The sequence below is a fragment of the Sycon ciliatum genome, chromosome 10 (genome assembly GCF_964019385.1).
Source record: "Sycon ciliatum chromosome 10, ocSycCili1.1, whole genome shotgun sequence".
Lineage (NCBI taxonomy): Eukaryota > Metazoa > Porifera > Calcarea > Leucosolenida > Sycettidae > Sycon > Sycon ciliatum.
In genome coordinates, this window is record NC_088652.1 from 6,560,899 (window position 1) to 6,579,974 (window position 19,076).

The 19,076-nt window shown below is 44.0% G+C and overlaps 1 protein-coding gene across 1 annotated transcript in view; it reads right to left on the reverse strand.

Annotated features, from left to right (window-relative positions):
- Nucleotides 1-19,053, reverse strand: part of LOC135825877 (uncharacterized) — a 40,598-nt gene extending 21,545 nt beyond the window's left edge. Inside the window, exons 1-6 of the mRNA XM_065338513.1 lie at nucleotides 18,983-19,053; nucleotides 12,360-12,830; nucleotides 10,615-10,890; nucleotides 6,313-6,597; nucleotides 5,571-5,744; nucleotides 193-212 (exon numbers count right to left, since the gene is read on the reverse strand). Coding sequence (XP_065194585.1) covers nucleotides 193-212; nucleotides 5,571-5,744; nucleotides 6,313-6,597; nucleotides 10,615-10,890; nucleotides 12,360-12,830; nucleotides 18,983-19,049 — 1,293 coding nt within the window. The 5' untranslated portion in view covers nucleotides 19,050-19,053. The remainder of the gene's footprint in view (nucleotides 1-192; nucleotides 213-5,570; nucleotides 5,745-6,312; nucleotides 6,598-10,614; nucleotides 10,891-12,359; nucleotides 12,831-18,982) is intronic.
- Nucleotides 19,054-19,076: the final 23 nt, after the last annotated feature.

The following is a 19,076-nucleotide window of genomic DNA, read 5'->3' on the forward strand; positions in this document are numbered from 1 at the left end:
GCACAGTCAAGGAGAAGACGTAAGAAAAGACAAAGCCATAGAGAAGATGCTGCCGCTACATTGCTCGCAAGGCGTACGTGGATTTTCTTGTGCATAGTACTCAATAGGCGATACTGTGTGATATTTAGACCAAAACAGATGAATGAGGACAGATAAGGTGCATAATGTAAACTTGTTTCTCGCTGCACTCACCTGTGGCCTCTCTTCTGGAACTGATGATTAGAAGGAGAGCGGAACACACAAGAAAACATCGCATGTAATGGTAAATTCCCTGTCGAGATTGATAATTGATATTCGACATTGACTTGTGAATATATGTAGGACTCAGTATAGAGTCCATGCACTATATGATGTCCAGCACCCTATATAGAGTCCATTGGTCCAAAATCCACTACACAGAGTCCAGGAGTCCACTCAGTTTTGATCAGCTTCATCCTGCCGCGCAATCCCCGGGAGTACACGTTTTCTACAAGTCCCCGAAAGGCCCGATTCACGGTCCAGGTGTCCAGTTTATCCAGTCACGCCGTCCTGTACTGTGTGTTGTGCCCGAAAGAGAACAAACATCTTTTCAGTTCTGCTTGCCTCGTGGCAGCGCATTCCTTTCTTCACTTCAGCCATGGCTGTCAGTTCTGCTGTGCCGTTGCTGACAGTAATCTGTCTCGAGGTAACCAAGGAGAATAAGGAGACGTTCAAAATCAAATCTGGAAAGCGTATTGTGGTTCTCTGAAGACGTTTCATCAGTGCGCGGGATGAAAGCAGAAATTGCAGAACGAGAAAAGTTCAGCACAGTTCAAATCTGACGAGTCAGGTACACTGACACTCTCTTTCGTTCGACGCCACAAAGATCACCTGTTTGGCTGTCCATTGCTGCCTGTTGAAGACGTTTGAACGGTTTCATCAGAGCGAGGGATGAAAGCAGAAAGCGGAGAACGAGAAAGGTTCAGCACAGTTCCAATCTGACGACGGTCAGATACACTGACACTCTCTTTCGTTCGACGCCACAAGGATACCCTGTTCGACTGGACAAGAGCTGCCTGTACCACCGTGTCAAAAGGCTGTCCAACTACATGGCAGGACGATGACTGAGGTAAGGAAGCTTTTACTCGTTTCGATTGGTCTGCTGTTCTGTCGTTATGCTTGGATTTGTTTCCATTTTCAAGGAGCGTATCGCGTTTGTTTGATGTTGCTTGGATGAATGCCCTAAAAGTAATCAACCACTTCGTAATAATCCTCAAGGACTGCAAGGACTTTGCATCAATCGTATACGATCGTCAGCTATCATCAATTATTATTTTATTTCATGAGAAATGTATTTTTATCCCTGTGATAATTATGTGAACTCCACGACACTCTTCCTCTACCAGCCTCTAGTATGATGTCAAATACAATGGGATCCACAAACGCAGTGCCAGTGTACTAGTAGTAGTAGTAGTAGTAGTAGTAGTAGTAGTAGGAGGAGGATTTCTTGTATGCCGATGACAAGAAAAAGCTTCTCAAGCTAATACATGTACTCGTATTCCATGAAGTAACCGTTTTGATGTAACAAACATGACATTGTGTCAGTGAAACTGCCTCGTGACAACAAATCATTGCATTTACATATTAGGGAAGACTGACGGACTGCAACGCTGTACAGATTGTTCAAATCATCTCCTTTCAATTTAGTTACAGTGAAGTGAAACACTGTGTACACTACATGTATGGTGGTGTGTCTGTGCGTCTTGAGTGTGCACAAACGACCTTATTCCTCGTATTACTAATAGATTATTGTCCCCACCGTCACCTGTTCACAGGTCTTTGAGTGGATGGATTTTCATTGAGCATCACATTTGTTGAGAACTTGGTAGTTGTGTGCTCCCATGCATCATTACGGTAATAAGCGTATCCTTGTGCTATCTCTTTGTTGCAGGTGTGCTGATCTTCAGAAGCTTGCGGAACTGAGTGCTGCTGAACATTTGCATGGCCATGAGCAATGGTGAAGCTTGCTATTGCACTCTCAGCATGTGCTAGCATTATGCTGACCACTGCACTATGTTATTCTCTTACACTACTACATGTATGTAAACGTTTGTGCATCCGCCCACGTATGCATTCGTTTCGTATAATTATTTGTTATCCCTCTTGACCTTACGTGTAAATAGGTGGACGTTTGCTTGGCTGTTGGAGTTGCGTGTGTATTGTGTCTCTACTCTTTTCTTGGTGTTTTCTTGGCGTTGTATAAGTTTGTGTGTGTGTGTGTGTGCGCGCGCACAATAATTTGAAAACAAATAATTAATCCTTGGCTCTCCATTATTCTCTTTCAATTCTTGGTCTTTTTTCTAGATATTTTCTTGGCGTTGTGTGCATGTGTGTGTGTGCGTGCACAATACTTTGGCAACACTACATAATTGAGATATTGTAATTTGCAGCGTCTGCGAAGAGACCACTTGATTTGAGGATTGTGTTTGTGGGGTTTTTCATGTAATGAAGTGGCTGCAGTGGCGCCTCGATACTTATTCTTTATCTTGAGAAGTGAATGATGTAAAGGATTAAAGGGAGAGGCCGTTTCCTAGTTAATATTCACTGCTGACAGCAGATTCTATGTCTAATTTCGAACTCTGGATAGGGGATGCCTAATTGGCTGGACTTTATACAGGGAGTGTTGTCCACATAAGGACTCTTTATAGTTGATTTCAAAGTTTGGACTCCGTACAGTTGATTTTGGACCAATGGACTCTATATAGGGGTGAAGCCAATTGGCTGGACTCTATACAGGGAGTGATGTCCATCTAAACTTTGAGCTCACAGTTTATTCCAAGTTTGGACTCTGTACAGTGGATTTTGGACAAATGGACTCTATATAGGGGTTGGACATCATATAGGGACTGGACGCTCTACTGAGTCCAACATATATACCCAGCATTTCATGTAGCGTTAAAGCACAGAATTCACATTATAGTTGATTTCAAAGTTTGGACTCCGTACAGTTGATTTTGGACCAATGGACTCTATATAGGGGTGAAGCCAATTGGCTGGACTCTATACAGGGAGTGATGTCCATCTAAACTTTGAGCTCACAGTTTATTCCAAGTTTGGACTCTGTACAGTGGATTTTGGACAAATGGACTCTATATAGGGGTTGGACATCATATAGGGACTGGACGCTCTACTGAGTCCAACATATATACCCAGCATTTCATGTAGCGTTAAAGCACAGAATTCACATTACTTCGAAAACACATTCCCTCGGCAAAATTCATGCTGCTAACATGACCACATTGGTTGACGTTTAGAAGAGCGGAGAGGGAGAGAGATCGGGAGACATACCGAGAGACGAACAGGCAGGGAAAGAGAAAGAGGTTTAGAGGGACAAAGAGACCGACAGAGAGAAATGGTAAGTGACAGATGAAGAGAGAAAGAGAAGGGAAAACGGACAGAAAGAGGTATAGACTGAAAGAGCAAAAGGTCAGAAAACTTCTGAGAGGCAGACGAAGGCATAGAAATAAGGAAACAAACATAGAGAGCTGTATTTTTATCTCCATAAGATCCCCATTAAAATTAATATAATGTTATGCAAACGGTGAGGGGACAATAATTTGATAACCGCAATCAATAAAATTAGCTAGACCCACATTTGTGTACTTTATTCATGCAATGGTAAACCAGTGGAGACGATGTACACCATTTCTTCTTGTTTTCATCGTTTTATTGCACATCGACTATACTGTTTTTACATTGCATGAATATCGTACACAAATGTCGGTTCATGTTGAGTGACCTCCAACATTACACTGCGCTCCTTAGCGGACTAGACGCTCCTGCACACAACCATCACCATTGCGAGGACACTTCCGTACATGATATTAATAAACTCCTTCAGACATCTGTTTCGCTAATACATAGCTCATCAGTGATGGAAGATGTTGATTGTGTAAAGTGTAGACCAAACTGCTATTATAAAAGGTTTCCACATACAAAACTGGCATAACTGAGGTGATAACGCGCGAAAGTGTGAAGTTTTGTTGACGCGCATGGGACATGCATGCAGCGTCAGAAATTCGGCACGGAAAATCAATCATTATGACTATCAATGCAGAAATAACGTGCCAGAATCAGTTTACTGCGTAGCTAGTGAGAGTCTGTGTATGGCTCTTGTGCGAGCGCCATGAAGGCCGGCAAACACACCACACGATCCGCCTACGTCGACAGCCACAGCAGCCCCTGAAGCACTGTACTGGTCGCCCGTCGCGCCAAAACGCTTGGCACTCATTAGTATTCATGCCACCAATGTTGTCCGCAAGCTACCTTGTTATCTGCCCATCACCCGATGCCGCTGACACGCTGCGAGGCCCCGCGGCATTCGCCCAGTATATCGTCGTCAGATGTGTGTGGACAGTACAATAACGCTGGTAGAAAAAAACAGTTGGTCGTATGGTATTGCGTCCTGCGGATTGTCCCTTGACTCGTCTTGTCCCTATTATTGCTCTGACGTGAGGGGCGTTTGCCGGCCTCCACGGAACTCGGACAAGTGCGATACACAGACTCTCAATAGCTACGCAGTACACTGATTCTGGCACGTTATTTCTGCACTGATAGTCATAGTGGTTGATTTTCCGCGCCGAATTTCTAACGCTGCATGCATGTCCCATGATGCGGACTTGCATATGGCCTTGCTTGACGTCGCGTCATCGTGGTCATTTCTTTTCATGTTCCTCGCCCATTCTAAGCACCTATAGCCATCACAGCGCGTGGAAATTTCCATCTTGCACCTGTTTTGTTGGTGCATTGAAGAGCAAGTATCTCCCCTCCTCCAACTTATTTTAAGCGCTTACCAAAGTGTGTGGCATCTTGCACCTGTATGATTGTGATTACAGGCAAGCCACATTATCATTATCATCCTTTCACACAGCCTTGCTTGCCTTCCTGCCATATCACATTTCTTTTCTCACTCACGGACCATGTGAGTTTGGCACATTTTCCATCAAGGACTTTTTCCACCCACCAGACCTCAAACCTTCACAGATTCCTTCCTATGCTGCTGTATAAATACCATACTAGCTGTGCATCACCGTAATCAGTTGTCTGAAGATTGCTATATGGCATGAAACTTTAAGTTACGACAATCAAGACGCGTGGTTTTCCTGTGACTTGTGTAGCAGTTTGGTCTATATTTAAATCAATCAACATCTACCTTCACTGATGAGCTATGTATTAACGAAACAGCTGTCTGAAGCAGTTTATCAATATCGTCTAAGGAAGTGTCCTCGGAATTTTGATGGCTGTGTGCAGGAGGGTCTAGTCAGCTAACGAGTGCAGTGTAATGGTGAATGTGACTCAACACATTTTCTTCAATGGCCAAGAACTCTGTGGCACCCTGTAATAAATGTCGGTTCAGCTAATTGTAATGATTGCCTTTATCATAATATTATGCTTAAGGATCTCTTAGGGCAGGAATCCTTCACTAAACAAAAGCTTTTCTAGCTTCAGTGAAGGGGGCATTGCAGGATTTAGCGCTGTTTATACTGAGAAAAAGAATCGACCGTGCATTGAACACAAAGGCTTCAAGACAGGGAGGACAGTGGATTGTGTACCTATAAAATCTTTCGATGAGAACCAGCGAGAAATCCTTTTTCGGTTGGCCGCCATGGCTACAGCCAGGATTAGAGTTAGGACTCCTGCCACAGCTAGGCCGACGAATCCTCCAACACTGATCCCGCTAGTGCTTGCTTCATTGCCCGAGGTTGGGGGTGTTGTTGAAGATGGCACTATAAAATTGGCAGATAACAATGTTGACAAGTTCAGATGTATATATAGTGACCAATGTAGAGACCAAAAACGATATTCGTTTTTCTGTGTAACGAAAAAAAGATTGTGTCTGTTGTTTTCATTTTTTGTGCGTTTGCACTGCCCTTGCTAAGGCCACACATACCTTGTGAAGAAAGAAAGCGTTGATTGCTGACAACATGTAGCTAAACACTTGGCAATACTCATAATCTGTTTTGCTAAGTCATCCATATTCTATTTTACGCATAACCTTGACACAGAGGTTATCATGTCTGGCAACACTTTCAAAGTTAGTGTAGGTAGCTTTCCAAAATTTCATAAGTGATATTTTTTAAATGCTCTGACCTCCAAAGTGCCGGTTATAAGGATTTGCTTGCAACTTTGTTCAAACCGGGTTGCTGTGTTATTCATTATTGTACTCGACTTGGAAAGTAAGGGTTCGAAAGGCTTATTCGAAACCATATCGCTTCCGTGCTTCGTGTGATGACATTCTAAGTGCTAGCCACATCCAAAGCTACGTACAATGCTTAAAACAAAATTCATCCTCACCTGTGGGCAACGTGGTAATGCGAGTGGAACTGGACTGGTCACTGTCTCCATAGGCATTGCTAACATAGGCGGTGACATTATAGCTCATGTTGGGTTTTAGGCCAGGTAAGGTGACATTTTTCGAGGCGCTGCATACTGGTACCAATGGCATATTCCCGGACAGATCATTAGCAGGTATTCCGTGCACACAATACTGGCGTATGGGAAGGTTGCCTTCTTCTATTTGCCCTAGAAACACCGTGATAGTAGTACTTGAGATGACGGGGTTAAGAGGCGGATTTGGTGCTGATACAAAACACATCCACATCACGTGTAATGACTAAGGAAATTGTTTTGTTTAGAAGAAAATTTACCAAAGGATTATTATCATTCATATTCTTCTTATTCTTCGTTAGTTTGAGGGAAAGACACAAATTATTCTTATTATTATTTTTAGCACTGCCGCGTTCAAGTCTGTGGATCAAAAAGGTCCACTCACAGTTTCTCTAGTACCGTATAGATTCAAGTAAGGTGATAATGATGTTGAGCTACGTGATAATGGAATAGTTTCCAAATATACACCCGGTGTGACAAAGGAAAAGACTGCATGCAAGGCAGTGACTAAGGATCATGCACGTGAAAATAACACTGATAAGAAACTATTATGAAAAATGAAGGACAAAATGTTATGAGTTATGACTAACTGTCCCCCAACTCGTAACATTGTGTCCTTCTTCTTTTCACAATAATTTAATTCGCTCCACATCCGAGTTAAAAAAAGAAACTATGATCGTATAATAGCTATGAAAAGTATAAATGCCGCAGACATCACCATGCAACATGATAATTTGTTCAAGGTTTGGTTTTGTTTGTTTCCAAAATCGATTTTCACGCTCCGATCATCAGTGGAAATACGGGCCTAAAGAGATCAAGGGAAAAACAAAGGTTAAAAATCCAAAGAAGTGTGACACATGATGGGTAACTTGTGGTAAGTATTCCCAAAAGTGAGAACTAAAATATAGAGTAAGTGTGACAAACGGGCATGAACAGTGCAGAAACCTTTTAACCTTTGTTTTTCCATTGATCTCTTTAGTTCCGTATTTCCACTGATGATCGGAGCGTGAAAATCGATTTTGGAAACACACAAAACCAAACCTTGAACAAATTGTCATGTTGCGTGGTGATGTCTGCGGCATTCATACTTTTCATAGCTATTATTAAACTTTTCACTCACAAAGCGACTGTTCAGTACATGGGGTAGTGGTCTACCAGAGCAATCACACTCACCACCGTGGTGGTTTTCCAGAAACGAGTAGAAGCAAAAAAACCACACTCTCAGCCACATAATAGATAAATAGCCGAAAAATATCTAAATCCATCAAAGAACCGCCAGCAAGCGGGAGAAAAAGCCGTGAAATCCAGTGAACAGCATGGCCAGTGGTGACCATGGGTGACTGGGCAGCAGGGGAGCGCCTGAAAAACAATGACTCCCTACATTCCTAGCCGTGACTGCTCAACCGAGATAGAGGAAAAACACGCCTTTTGGCCAAAAAACCTTTCTATTTCATTAATTCCTGCCCCACTGCCAGTCGGACCCAAGAATAGATATAGCAAGAAATGGTATGTAATAACCGGTGTATGTCATAATCATAAGCCAGACACATAGGCATAGATTGTCAAGAAGAACAGCGGACGACTCCCATGAACCCAGGGTGGGTGGGCGGGCAACTTCAACTACAACGAGGAAAAACAAAGACCACGATGGCAGGTTCAACGGAGTTGCGCAGAACAAGAGCAAATGCACGAAAATATTTGTGAGTGAAAAATACGTTTTTTGCACTCTTTCGCTACGCTCAGCCGTGAAAAAACAATTTTTTTTATCTCCACGTAGATTATTTCTATAATCGTATTCTCATGTTTTTGATTGATTGATTTTTATTTCACGGATCCTCCAGAGGCAAATAGATTCCTATCAAAGGGAGTCTCCTATATAAGTATGGAAAATGAGAAAGTATGTTCGTAAGGGAGAAGAGGTAGAAGATACATTAGAATATAGAGTGGAGAAGAAGTAAATTCAGTACTTCGGGTAGTACATTGCATGCTAATCATAATGAGAATTAGAAAAGCAGCATTGCGGACTACTATAACTGACATATACACAAACTATTGAAACTATCATAGATGTGGTTAGCCTAGACACAAAAGTCAGGAATACCTTTCAAAGAAAACATAGATTGCGAATGATACCGACGAACAGCAATACTAAATTTCGCTGTTGTAGAGAGTGAACGAATATCTTCAGGAAGTTTATTCCAGGCAACACTCAAAGAAAAATGGGTTGATTTACGAAAGAAGGTGCCAGCTTTAGGAATAATTATGGATGAAGGGTGACGACTGCTTTGGGAAGAGGGTAGCTGGAAGTGAGACAACAAGGAGGGGTATTGGGAGAATACATGGTGGAAATAGACAAGGCCAAGAATCTGCCGTCGCCATGCTAACGATTCCCAAGAGGACAGAACATTGAGGTCTTCTTTGGAAGTCGTCCAGTCAGGCCGACGCTTGAGTTTACTATTTAAGTATGCTCTAGCAGCAGTAGCCTGCAGTTTATCAAGGGTTGTGGACATGGTGGCTGAAACAGAAAACATCCAAACGGGAACAGCATATTCAAGGAGGGGACGAACATAACATTTATACAAAAGATTCACAGCAGGAAAAGGAAGGAAGTTGGACATGTGGTTTAAAAGAAAAACCCGACCTCGAAATTTGCTGGTAATGTGTTGAATATGGGGGGACAGATTGAGTGAAGGAGTGAGGATGATGCCCAGATGGCGGTGGGAAGAGGGCTGGGTCAGTAACGTACCGGCCATGGTGACGGTCCTGGGATCAGGTGGGTTTGATTTAGGTCTGCAAAAGGGAACATGGACACATTTGTTAGCATTGAAAACTGCTTCAGCTTTATGGGACCAGTTCACACATCTATCAAGGTCTAGTTGCAGGGATGCAGTGTGCGCGGCGGGTACGACAGTAGGCGGAGAAACGCAGACCATGTTGGAATCATCCGCAAACAGAGTCAGATCGCTGGATTGGGGAATGCTGGGAAGGGAGTTGATAGAAAGGTTGAATAATAGGGGGCCTAGGTGGGAGCCTTGTCGCACACCAGCGGTGAGCGACATACGGGTTGATAAGGAGGTTCCGACCCGCACAGACATCGATCGGCCTTCCAGGAAGTCCATCAGCCACGCGAATGAGTCAGGTGCACACCAACCGGACAGACATGAGGCTAGGAGGCGATGGCTGGTACGATCAAATGCCTTCGAGAAATCGAGAAAGACGGCATCACACTGGGCCCGGTTATCAAATGCAGAGCTGACAGTTGATGTGATATGCACAAGTTGGTCAACCGTGCTTCGGTGGTGGCGAAACCCGAACTGTTTCGGCGACAGTAGTTTGTGTTTCGCTACAAACGCGTACACCTGGCGGCTGATTAACGCTTCGTAGCATTTTGCCATACCATTCAGCAGAGATATCGGCCGGTAGTTAGCAGGGTCATTGCGACTTCCCTTACCCTTGTAAATTGGGGTAACGATTGCAACTTTCCACTCAAGGGGTTGGGATCGGTAAGTGGTGCAGCGGTTAAAGAGAGCAGTGAGGGATTGGGCGAGCACTTCTGCTGTCTCTCGTAGGATCCTGTTAGGAAGACTGCCAGCTGTAGACTTTCGCACACTTAGGGTCGACAGTGCCTTGAATACTTCCACGATATACAGAGGGCGGATGGCAAATGTTTCCGAAGAAGAAGGCATGGCGAGATCACGATGATCTGCATGCGACGACGGTGTAGCTTGACTATTCTTGGCGAACTGTTGACAGAAGATGTTCGCTTTCTCAGGGTCGGTAACCCATAAGGTATCGACTCCTTGTATATCAGGTATAGCGGTGTGAGGACAATTGATGTGGCACATTTTCTTGACTCTCTTCCACCAGTCATAAGATCCTCGATCTGCATGAAGGCCTTCTGACATCTGGTCGTAGAAGTGACGTTTAGCTTTACGGATGGCAGCGACGAGGCTGTTTTCCCTTACACCTCTCCCTGCCAACGAAATAATTTGGGCACATTTGTGGCTATATCCTAGATCGAATCAGCAATGCATATTATGTGAAGCGTGACATGGAATGTCATTTGAGGAAATCGATCGTGGCAAAACGAATTTGCCCGGAACAATAGGAAGAATGTTCATTTCACCAAATCCTTAAAGAGTCACGCAAAACTCTTAACTCCTGACCCTGTTGGTGTCGGTATAATTATGATGTAACCGCATCCCTTACCTTTCGGCAATGTTCCAATTTTGATTTCGGAGGACATGTTGCTATTGTGTCCGATCGTAGTTTTGAAGAATGCTCTGATCCGGTACAAAGTATTTGTTGCCAGGCCTGACAGAACAGTTGATTCATTTTTGTCGCACACTACCGTCGGGGTAGCCGCAGTTCCATTTTTCTCGTACATAAAGCAGAAATCAGAAACCCAATCTCGAAGTATCTTAGGCTGTACTATGCGTGCGTAGATGTGCGTGTCTGTAGAGTTGACAGCTATGGCGGAGGGCACTACAGGGGAAAGAGCATATTAAAGAACGCATGGAATACCAGTGAACAAGACATGTACAAGTAAATGGTTTTTAGTTTGTCGAATATTACCTTTCTAATGCAAGAATAGTTATATATGTACGGACTATTTGACTGCTTCCAGAAAATCAGAATTCAAAAAGATTTTCGAACCGAGACTCCAGCAATCTTTAACAGGTATATAAAATATATAGATAGGAAAGAAAATGATCCAGGAAATGCAAGTTACGCTATAATGCCCATTAACAACAACATTAGTTGCTTGTATATCAAGTCATGCAATGCAATTGAACGACACTGTTGAACAGTAGTGACGGTCAACAACCAATTGCCAGTAAACTCTAGCACGTATTTGAGCTTCTATTGGAATCGCACTCCAACCACCTTCCAACTTGAAAGGTTCTAAGTTATAGGAGTAGGAGGGGAAGAGGGGCGCAAACAAGACTGAAACGTGAAACTCTTAGATGTGAAGGACGTTGACGAAGGTACATGCAGAACCTTGCCAGAGTGCTCAAACTCACAAGTCAGGGAGCTCTGCATAACGCACACAGCAAAGACAAGAGCGCTCAACGGCTTCAAGAGCAGGAGCGAAATACTCCAAGTCGGGACATAACTGTAATAATTATACTCACATTGCGCCCATCTTCCTGTCCGCTTTCGCTCTTCTTCTTACAATTCATTATCTTGCCACATGTTAACTACTGCCGTATTGCTTGGTCAAATCTATCGTATCTACTGCCCAAGACCAAGAACTGGAAATTCCTTAATTAGGTGATATCATTATTGGTTAGTGAAATGGCGATATTCCTAGTGCCCAATGTGAATATCGCGTGTAATGCCAGCTAGTACGTGCTTCGGAACTGCAAGGGTTAAGATTATTTAACACATACCCAAGTCTATTTCGAGCAAATATTAAAGAAAATGGTTGTGTCCGTGTCCGACGGGAACTCTCGACTGACGCTAACCCCATTAGACCCTAGCGGGATATTGAGCGCTTGAGGCTGAAACCCCATTAGCAGCACCCACGTACCCCTGCAAAAAGCACCTGACCACAAGTTTTCAACTTTTCATTCTTCATTTTTCGATTTTTCTTTCTATACATTTTCGTACTCCCGAAGCTGGCTATAAATCTCTCCAATCACCGCGCCAAGTGGTAATTGCCTGCCCGAGCCATGTTTCCCTAGGAATAAAACAAACCCGAAGGTTTTGGAAGAAGAAATGTACATCGATCGCGATCTTGGTATGATGGTAGTTGTGATAATGATCATGGATCGAAAAATGTGCATTGAATGGCCTAAGTGGGTTAGCAAGCTTTAAAAGCAACCTTTTCTTACAAATTAATGTTACATATCAGCCCCTTTAGTGCATAGTTAGGTGAATACGGAAAGGCTGTTAGGCAAGTATAAGAGTAGCCTAATGGGTGTGTAAAAGAATTTCTATGAGATCCCTACCTTTTGGTGTATATCTTTGGCAATAGAAACTTAGCTTCATTGAGCAAGATTCGATTCCAAAACTGTCTTTCTCCGGGGAATAATATCCGCATTCGTTCCGTCCACCACCTTCTTGTAGTGGTGCAGTAATCCAAGAAACGTTTTTTGCAACGATTGGAACAGGTAACATCCATGTCCAGGATTTGGATGGAGATGGTCGTTGAAGAGCAACCCACACATTGCATGTATTGGTTTTGCAGAAGTACGAGGAAGTCGTGCAGTTACCACTGGAAGAACTGTTGCACTGACCGTTTCGGGGTCCAAGCAGTTCTCTTGCACACTCTCCATGATATCTAGTCTGGATATTTGCCAGAATGCTACGTCTCCGGGCACACTCAGCAGACGCATCATCGTATGTTTTAGGTTTGGGAACGTAAAGTGTTTCGAGGCTTCCCGATGCTTCTTGGCTCTGTGAGCAAAAGTACCAGTTATCTGCAGAATTGACAGTTTGTATTCCAAAAAAAGCCTTTATAAAGACATTGATGTGATCCAACCAACCAATGAAACCACTCCACGTATATGTCCACAAAAGGTATAGGCACCTCGAATAGAGTGCTAAACAGACCAATTTCCAGAGAAATATCAGGAAAAGCGCCAAGACCAGGTGCAAAGAGAAGTTTCAGGCATGGCAGTGGTCACCAGACAGGGGAAATTGAAACAGATGTTTTGAGAGCGGCACTACATACTTTAGAACAAAACCCCATATTTTCGCAATCTATACCTTCGCATGCAGAGACGCAAATCGACACTATCAAGTAGACACTTTCTTTCATCTAAACAACGCTTTCCTTCACTCCTCATCAAGATAGCACAGGGAATGTTGAAAAAAATGTAACTACGTAAAGTTTTTAATAAAGAAAAAATAAAGAAAAAAGGAAAACACCTCAACCTAATTGAAAAATGATTAAAGTGCCAAAACCTCAAAAACGGAACCTGGGAGTTGTAGACAAACATGGTCAACACATCATGAAATACTGGGCACACTTTCCTGAGCTAGGTGTGCCACCAAGCATCTGCAAAGATAACACACCCTCCTTCTATACACATAGTCCTGGATCTATGTTAGGAATACACAGCGCTTCTAACACAGAAAGGTGTAAACTTCCACAAGTTTAAATCTCAAATATAGCATCACGCTACAACTTCCGACAACTAGCACTGCACGACAAATGATGTTTCATGATTTCACTAAAAGCAGCTCACCAGAGGATAATCAGTTGCGGATAGAATTGAACTGAATAGTACTGTATAAGACACTGCATACTGGTACAATTTGTGCAAGTCACACATGTGAAGTCAACACGAACAGAATAGTGCAGAATTTAGGATGTAAAGGAGCCTCTTTTACGGGCCAATAAAAAATCCAATCTGAAGAGCAATGTCAATAAAGCCGCTCATAACGCTAAAAATCAAATCAACTTAAGAAAATTCAATTCAATTCAAAGTCGTGACACATCCAGTAAAAAACAGCAAGAAATAATATCTCGGTGCAAAGGAAGAAAAAGGAAATAAAAAGCCGCTTCATTTTAAAGGACCAAATGAAGAAAAGCAAAGAAATACCCACATCAGCGCTAAATTGCACCTTAAATTATAAACAAAAACATGACGCGTCCATTAGCATTGAGGACACTGCCATTAGCGAGGTCATACACACCACTGTTACATCCGTCCCTCAGCCATGGCTAGTGGGCGCAATGCATTTACCGGTCGATGGTATGCAGAGCGAGCCCCGCTGATGCACATAACTGCAGCTCGGAGGAGTGCAAACGACAGACAGCATCTGACATAGGCCATAACCTCGCCATAGGGCTTGCCATCATGCTGTGACAGCATAGCGCATAATCGCTTCAAAAAACCGCAAGCATTCTGGGGATGCACTGCCAGCCGTGGTGAAGACAAGCGGGGTAAAGTTACCATGGTCAACATTGACAATCCTTTCGCTGTACTGCAGCTTCTTCTGCCTCTCGTGCAATGATGATTTATGGACGACATCCGACCTGCTCACTTTGCAACCTTCAACGCTGGTCTCCTCCATTGGGCTTGGTTGTTTGGCAGCTCCGGTTGACACCTCCAAGTGGACGTCCTGAGGCATGCACTCATCCGGCACGACTTAGATGTAGAAAATGTCATTGAAGCTGTATTCTCTGCTAATGCAATAACTAGCCTTGACTCGTGCATTCTTGAACAAGGATTCTCATATGGCAGGAACCGAAACGAGCACGGAGGTGGTATTGATGTGTTAATCAAGTCCACATTTGCTTCTGATAATCTAGACTTACTTCGGTCCGCGGAACATACAACATTTTGGGCTATGTGTTGCAAGTTTGGTGATTGGTTCTGTGTACCGCTCCTACTCCTGTAGCCCCACAAACCTCTGTCTCATCAATTCACGTGGCGAAACACTACCTTAGGCCAAAGAACTGTCCCCAAACGTAGTTCCAGCGGCGGATTTCAACGTGCATTGTAAAGATTAGCGAAAAATCAAACCCTCTCGGGGATAGCCTTGTGGATCTTTGTGTCACACACGAGCTAACGAAACATGTTCGAGAGCTCGCTTGAGGTGCCACCCCACTAAACCTCATTGTGTCCACTTTCCAAAATCCAACAGCACGAATATACTTGAACAATTGGGTGGCTAAAATCATGGAACTCAATAAGTTAACTTCCTGACCATTTCAACAAGCCGGGGACAGACCACCACGCTAACTGTGTGGCGTTAAGAGCGTGCTGGCTGAAGGTGACTCGGAGCACACCTCAATGCCGTCCATTGGGCCTTCAGTATCACCTACGATGCAGAGTTGGCTTGCCTAAAAGTTACTATTACCATCGCTGCAGGCATGGAACAGTTCATTATCCATCAATCTCTTGAAATCCGCTATTCTAATCCCAAGTGGTGTGTGTTCTCCTGATCGCACGTAAATGATGCGTATTAAGGACAGAGAATGGAGCAAATGGCGACACTATTTTGGCAATGGCGTCAAGAAGCAATCCTTCACCGACTCTCTTACCCTCGTTATCTCCACACATCAACAATCCAGGCTGGAGATGTAACGGCACTTTAGGGCCCGACTTACCTACGGCTACGTTCGTGACAAGGTATGGTGGTCCAATCTGAAAGGAGTATGCGTTCTTGGCCGGAACACTGACATATTCCTCCTTCTCGACAACGCCGGGAAACAACACATCAAACGGGTTTTCGTAAGAAGGAGAGCTATGTGCTACAGCGGGTGTTGACTGGCATGTATTTACTGCCATATGACTAGGTATGTGTTTACCACCATATTAAATCAACCATAAGTACAACTGCAGTGTTGTCTTCAAATTCCTTCTCAGGAGTCAAGCTCCATTTGAAGACATCCAAGAAGACGATTGCCTTGCGAGTACAGTGGGGATGAAACGTAGCCCAAATCGAATTACGCTGTTGCGGTGTCATCTATTATGCCATGCGCAACCTGACGTACCAGCATGGGATGTCTGATGCCTCAAACCATGCATAGACTAGGCACCAAGCGCGATATGATGTTGGTTAGGGTTAGAAGGAGAGCTCTGTGCCAGAGCTTTCCAGCCTGGCGAGGATATGTGGGCAGACGTATATTTAAAGCCATATCACCAGATGTGTCTTCACCACCATAGTAATTATCGTCGTCAAGAGCAGCAAAAATCAATAACATTCTTGTCTAAACGATTCTTCTTTCAAAGCATACCATCTTTGTATCAACACGGCATAATGTGAGACAGGTTCTACGCAGAAAGATGCAAAGGGTAACATTAAATGTATGAGCAAAGAGTCTAAGGCAGAAATGCCCAGACCAAGAAATGGACGTGCTTCGTGAGCTTAGTAGTCGGTCTTCAGCACAGACCAAGAAAAATCAGGAAGTAGTTTTGTACAACTTCCTGTATTTTTTATAACACGGGATCATCTCGATGCACGGAAAACCCTGAACTCGGTGAGCCGGTTTGGTGGGTGTCGGTGTGCAGGCTTACCTGGTTTATCTCAAGCCCGTCACGCACGCGAACAGCCTCGCGAAACCTCTCTAATGACGGTCGCAGTCACCACAACGAATCATTCTGGGTCTGACGCGTCCACATAATCGTGTAATCATTTCATAACCATTTTCCTGACAGAACCTTTTGGAAAATTTATACATACATTTATACACAACAGAGGTGAAAGGCCGTGTATCTGTAACTTTTCGTTTCACGCATTTCAACAATCATCAGACAGCGGCATTTAGTATGGGATGCTATTCGAGCAGGCGTGGATACTTGGGGCTAGTTTGAAAGTTAGTGTGTGTGTGTGTGTGTGTGTGTGTTTGTGTGTGTGTGTGTGTGTGTGTGTGTGTGTGTGTGTGTGTGTGTGTGTGTGTGTGTGTGTGTGTGCGTGTGTGTCAGTGTCTGCTCCAGCGCCGGGTGAGCCGGGTAATCCACCCGGTTGGGCGGCGCTTGGACCTGGTTGAAAATATACTACCGGGTCACCTGTGACCCGGTTGGTACTGTACACTTTCGAACTAAGTTACTTTGAAAGGACTGACTACATGGCTTGTACATGTGTGTGTCAGATACTTCTTCTTATTTCGTAATTTTCTAATTCCTGTCCTCTCTTTTCCAAATGCGGCTTATCCATTAGCCTTTATACCATTGGGCGTACATGTGTACCCGGCTCCGACCCGGTTGAAATGGTTGCGCCAGGTACACGTGTACCCGGCTGTCCTACAATCCTGGAGCAGACACTGTGTGTGTGTGTGTGTGTGTGTGTGTGTGTGTGTGTGTGTGTGTGTGTGTGTGTGTGTGTGTGTGTGTGTGTGTGTGAAGTGTACATGTGGCAATGGGACAGTGTTGGTGAGAGGCAACGGATGTAAATTAGAATAAAGACGACAGCACGGCAGTGCTACCGTGTCATGGAGGGCAAGAACGACAGTAGTGGAAGAACATAGAAGGGGTGAAGAGAGAGAGAGAGCGATAGAGAGAGAGTGAGAGAGAGAGTGAGAGCGAGAGAGAGAGAGAGAGAGAGAGAGAGAAGGAAAGCACAACAGCGCCAAACCGGGTACAGGTGGCACCATGTTGACACACAACTCGTGTAACTGATTCACAGAATTTGGACAGGTAACACTTGTGCTCCTGTCTGATTTTCGATACCAACTACGACTTTTTGTTGATGTTCACCGTGTCTGCTTCTAGTGTGGCCAACTTCTCAGCATAGTGGACAGCGTTCAAGTATCCCCGGACCGTGATGATGGGGGACGACGGCCCATTTGACAGACCGTGGAGTGTTCTTTTGCTCGAGCTTTCATATGCTCCTGGATAGTTTCGTGCTTTCTTTCATTCTCTCATACCTTGTCTCGGTCGCATGGTTGTTGTATCCCTGTTTAAAGGGTGTTTCCGCAAATCCGAGTTCCCCTGTCGCTGCTCTCTTCCTGTGTACTGTACTGTTGCCTTGTACGCGATGCATCGTACTTGGAGGTCCCCGTTCAGTGAGCAGGTACTATTTTCGGAAGCTACATCGTTTGTCAGGGACGCTCTTGTCCTGTGTTTGTCTCTTCCTTTGAACATGGATATTATGGCACGAAAGATGATGCAACAGTGAAGAAATTGTCTGCTCTGAACGTAGGAGCTCCTGCTTCCTGCCGACAGACTAGACACTTGACCGACTCACGACTGCGTCTGGAGCACACTAGAAAACCATCGTGCTCTATACCCGGCTTACAATTCGGCGACCCTTGATGCAGACAAAATGGTCAATATCAACACAAGATCGGAGCTGGTCTCGAATTGTAGACACGAAAACAAGTTTTACTTGCCTAAAATATTCACCATCAGTTACATGTTTGGCTTTTCAACATGGCGCCACCTGTGCCAGGTTTGGCGTCACGGTGCTTTCTCTCTCCTTCTTCACCCCTGATACAGTATGTCATTGCGTTACTGTCGCAATCGCCCTCGATTACTCATTGCCACTGCCCTGTTATCGCCTCTATTCTCATCTTTATTCGTTAACTGTCATAAATAATTCAGCAGCACTTTCCCATAGACACATCTACACTTCGCACATAACACAAAAAGCTAGACCTGCTCGTCGAGTATTCGATTGTAAATGCTCTTATGATTGCTGAAATGAGTGAAATGTAAAGTTACATCTGCACAGCCTTTCGCCTCTGTCGTGCGTTGAGTTCTCCACCTGGAGCAGCCTAGATTGGCCTTGTTTGTACATGAATATAAGCATGAGTTAAGTGTCGAGCAGTCTTGTCTTCTAAGGGTTTGCATTCATGAACATATAAGAGCGCTCTGATCTTACAAGCATCATTAGTTTAGACGCAAGTACAGTGAAGCTTTGCTTTCAGGTGCGAGTGAAATGGTGTATTAAATTGCCACCTCGTTACATTCGGGAACCTACCATTCGCTAACACCGAAGAACACTATCCCGTGCCCTATTTCTCTTTCAAATCTATTCATGTATATCCGCGGTCTTCGTTTTTGGGAATTGTGGTTTAAAGAGTAAATGGAATGTCTAATTTAATCAGAGGTGTGGCCCGTACCGATCTAGATCAGTAGAGATATTCTTTCAGTTTCATGAATGGATATAGACCTACCTTTAGGCACATATCGTTGACAGAGGCACCTAGCTTGAAAGTTGTTTATCCAGTTCAATAAGCCCATGTTTGGATCCAAATACCCGTAAGTATT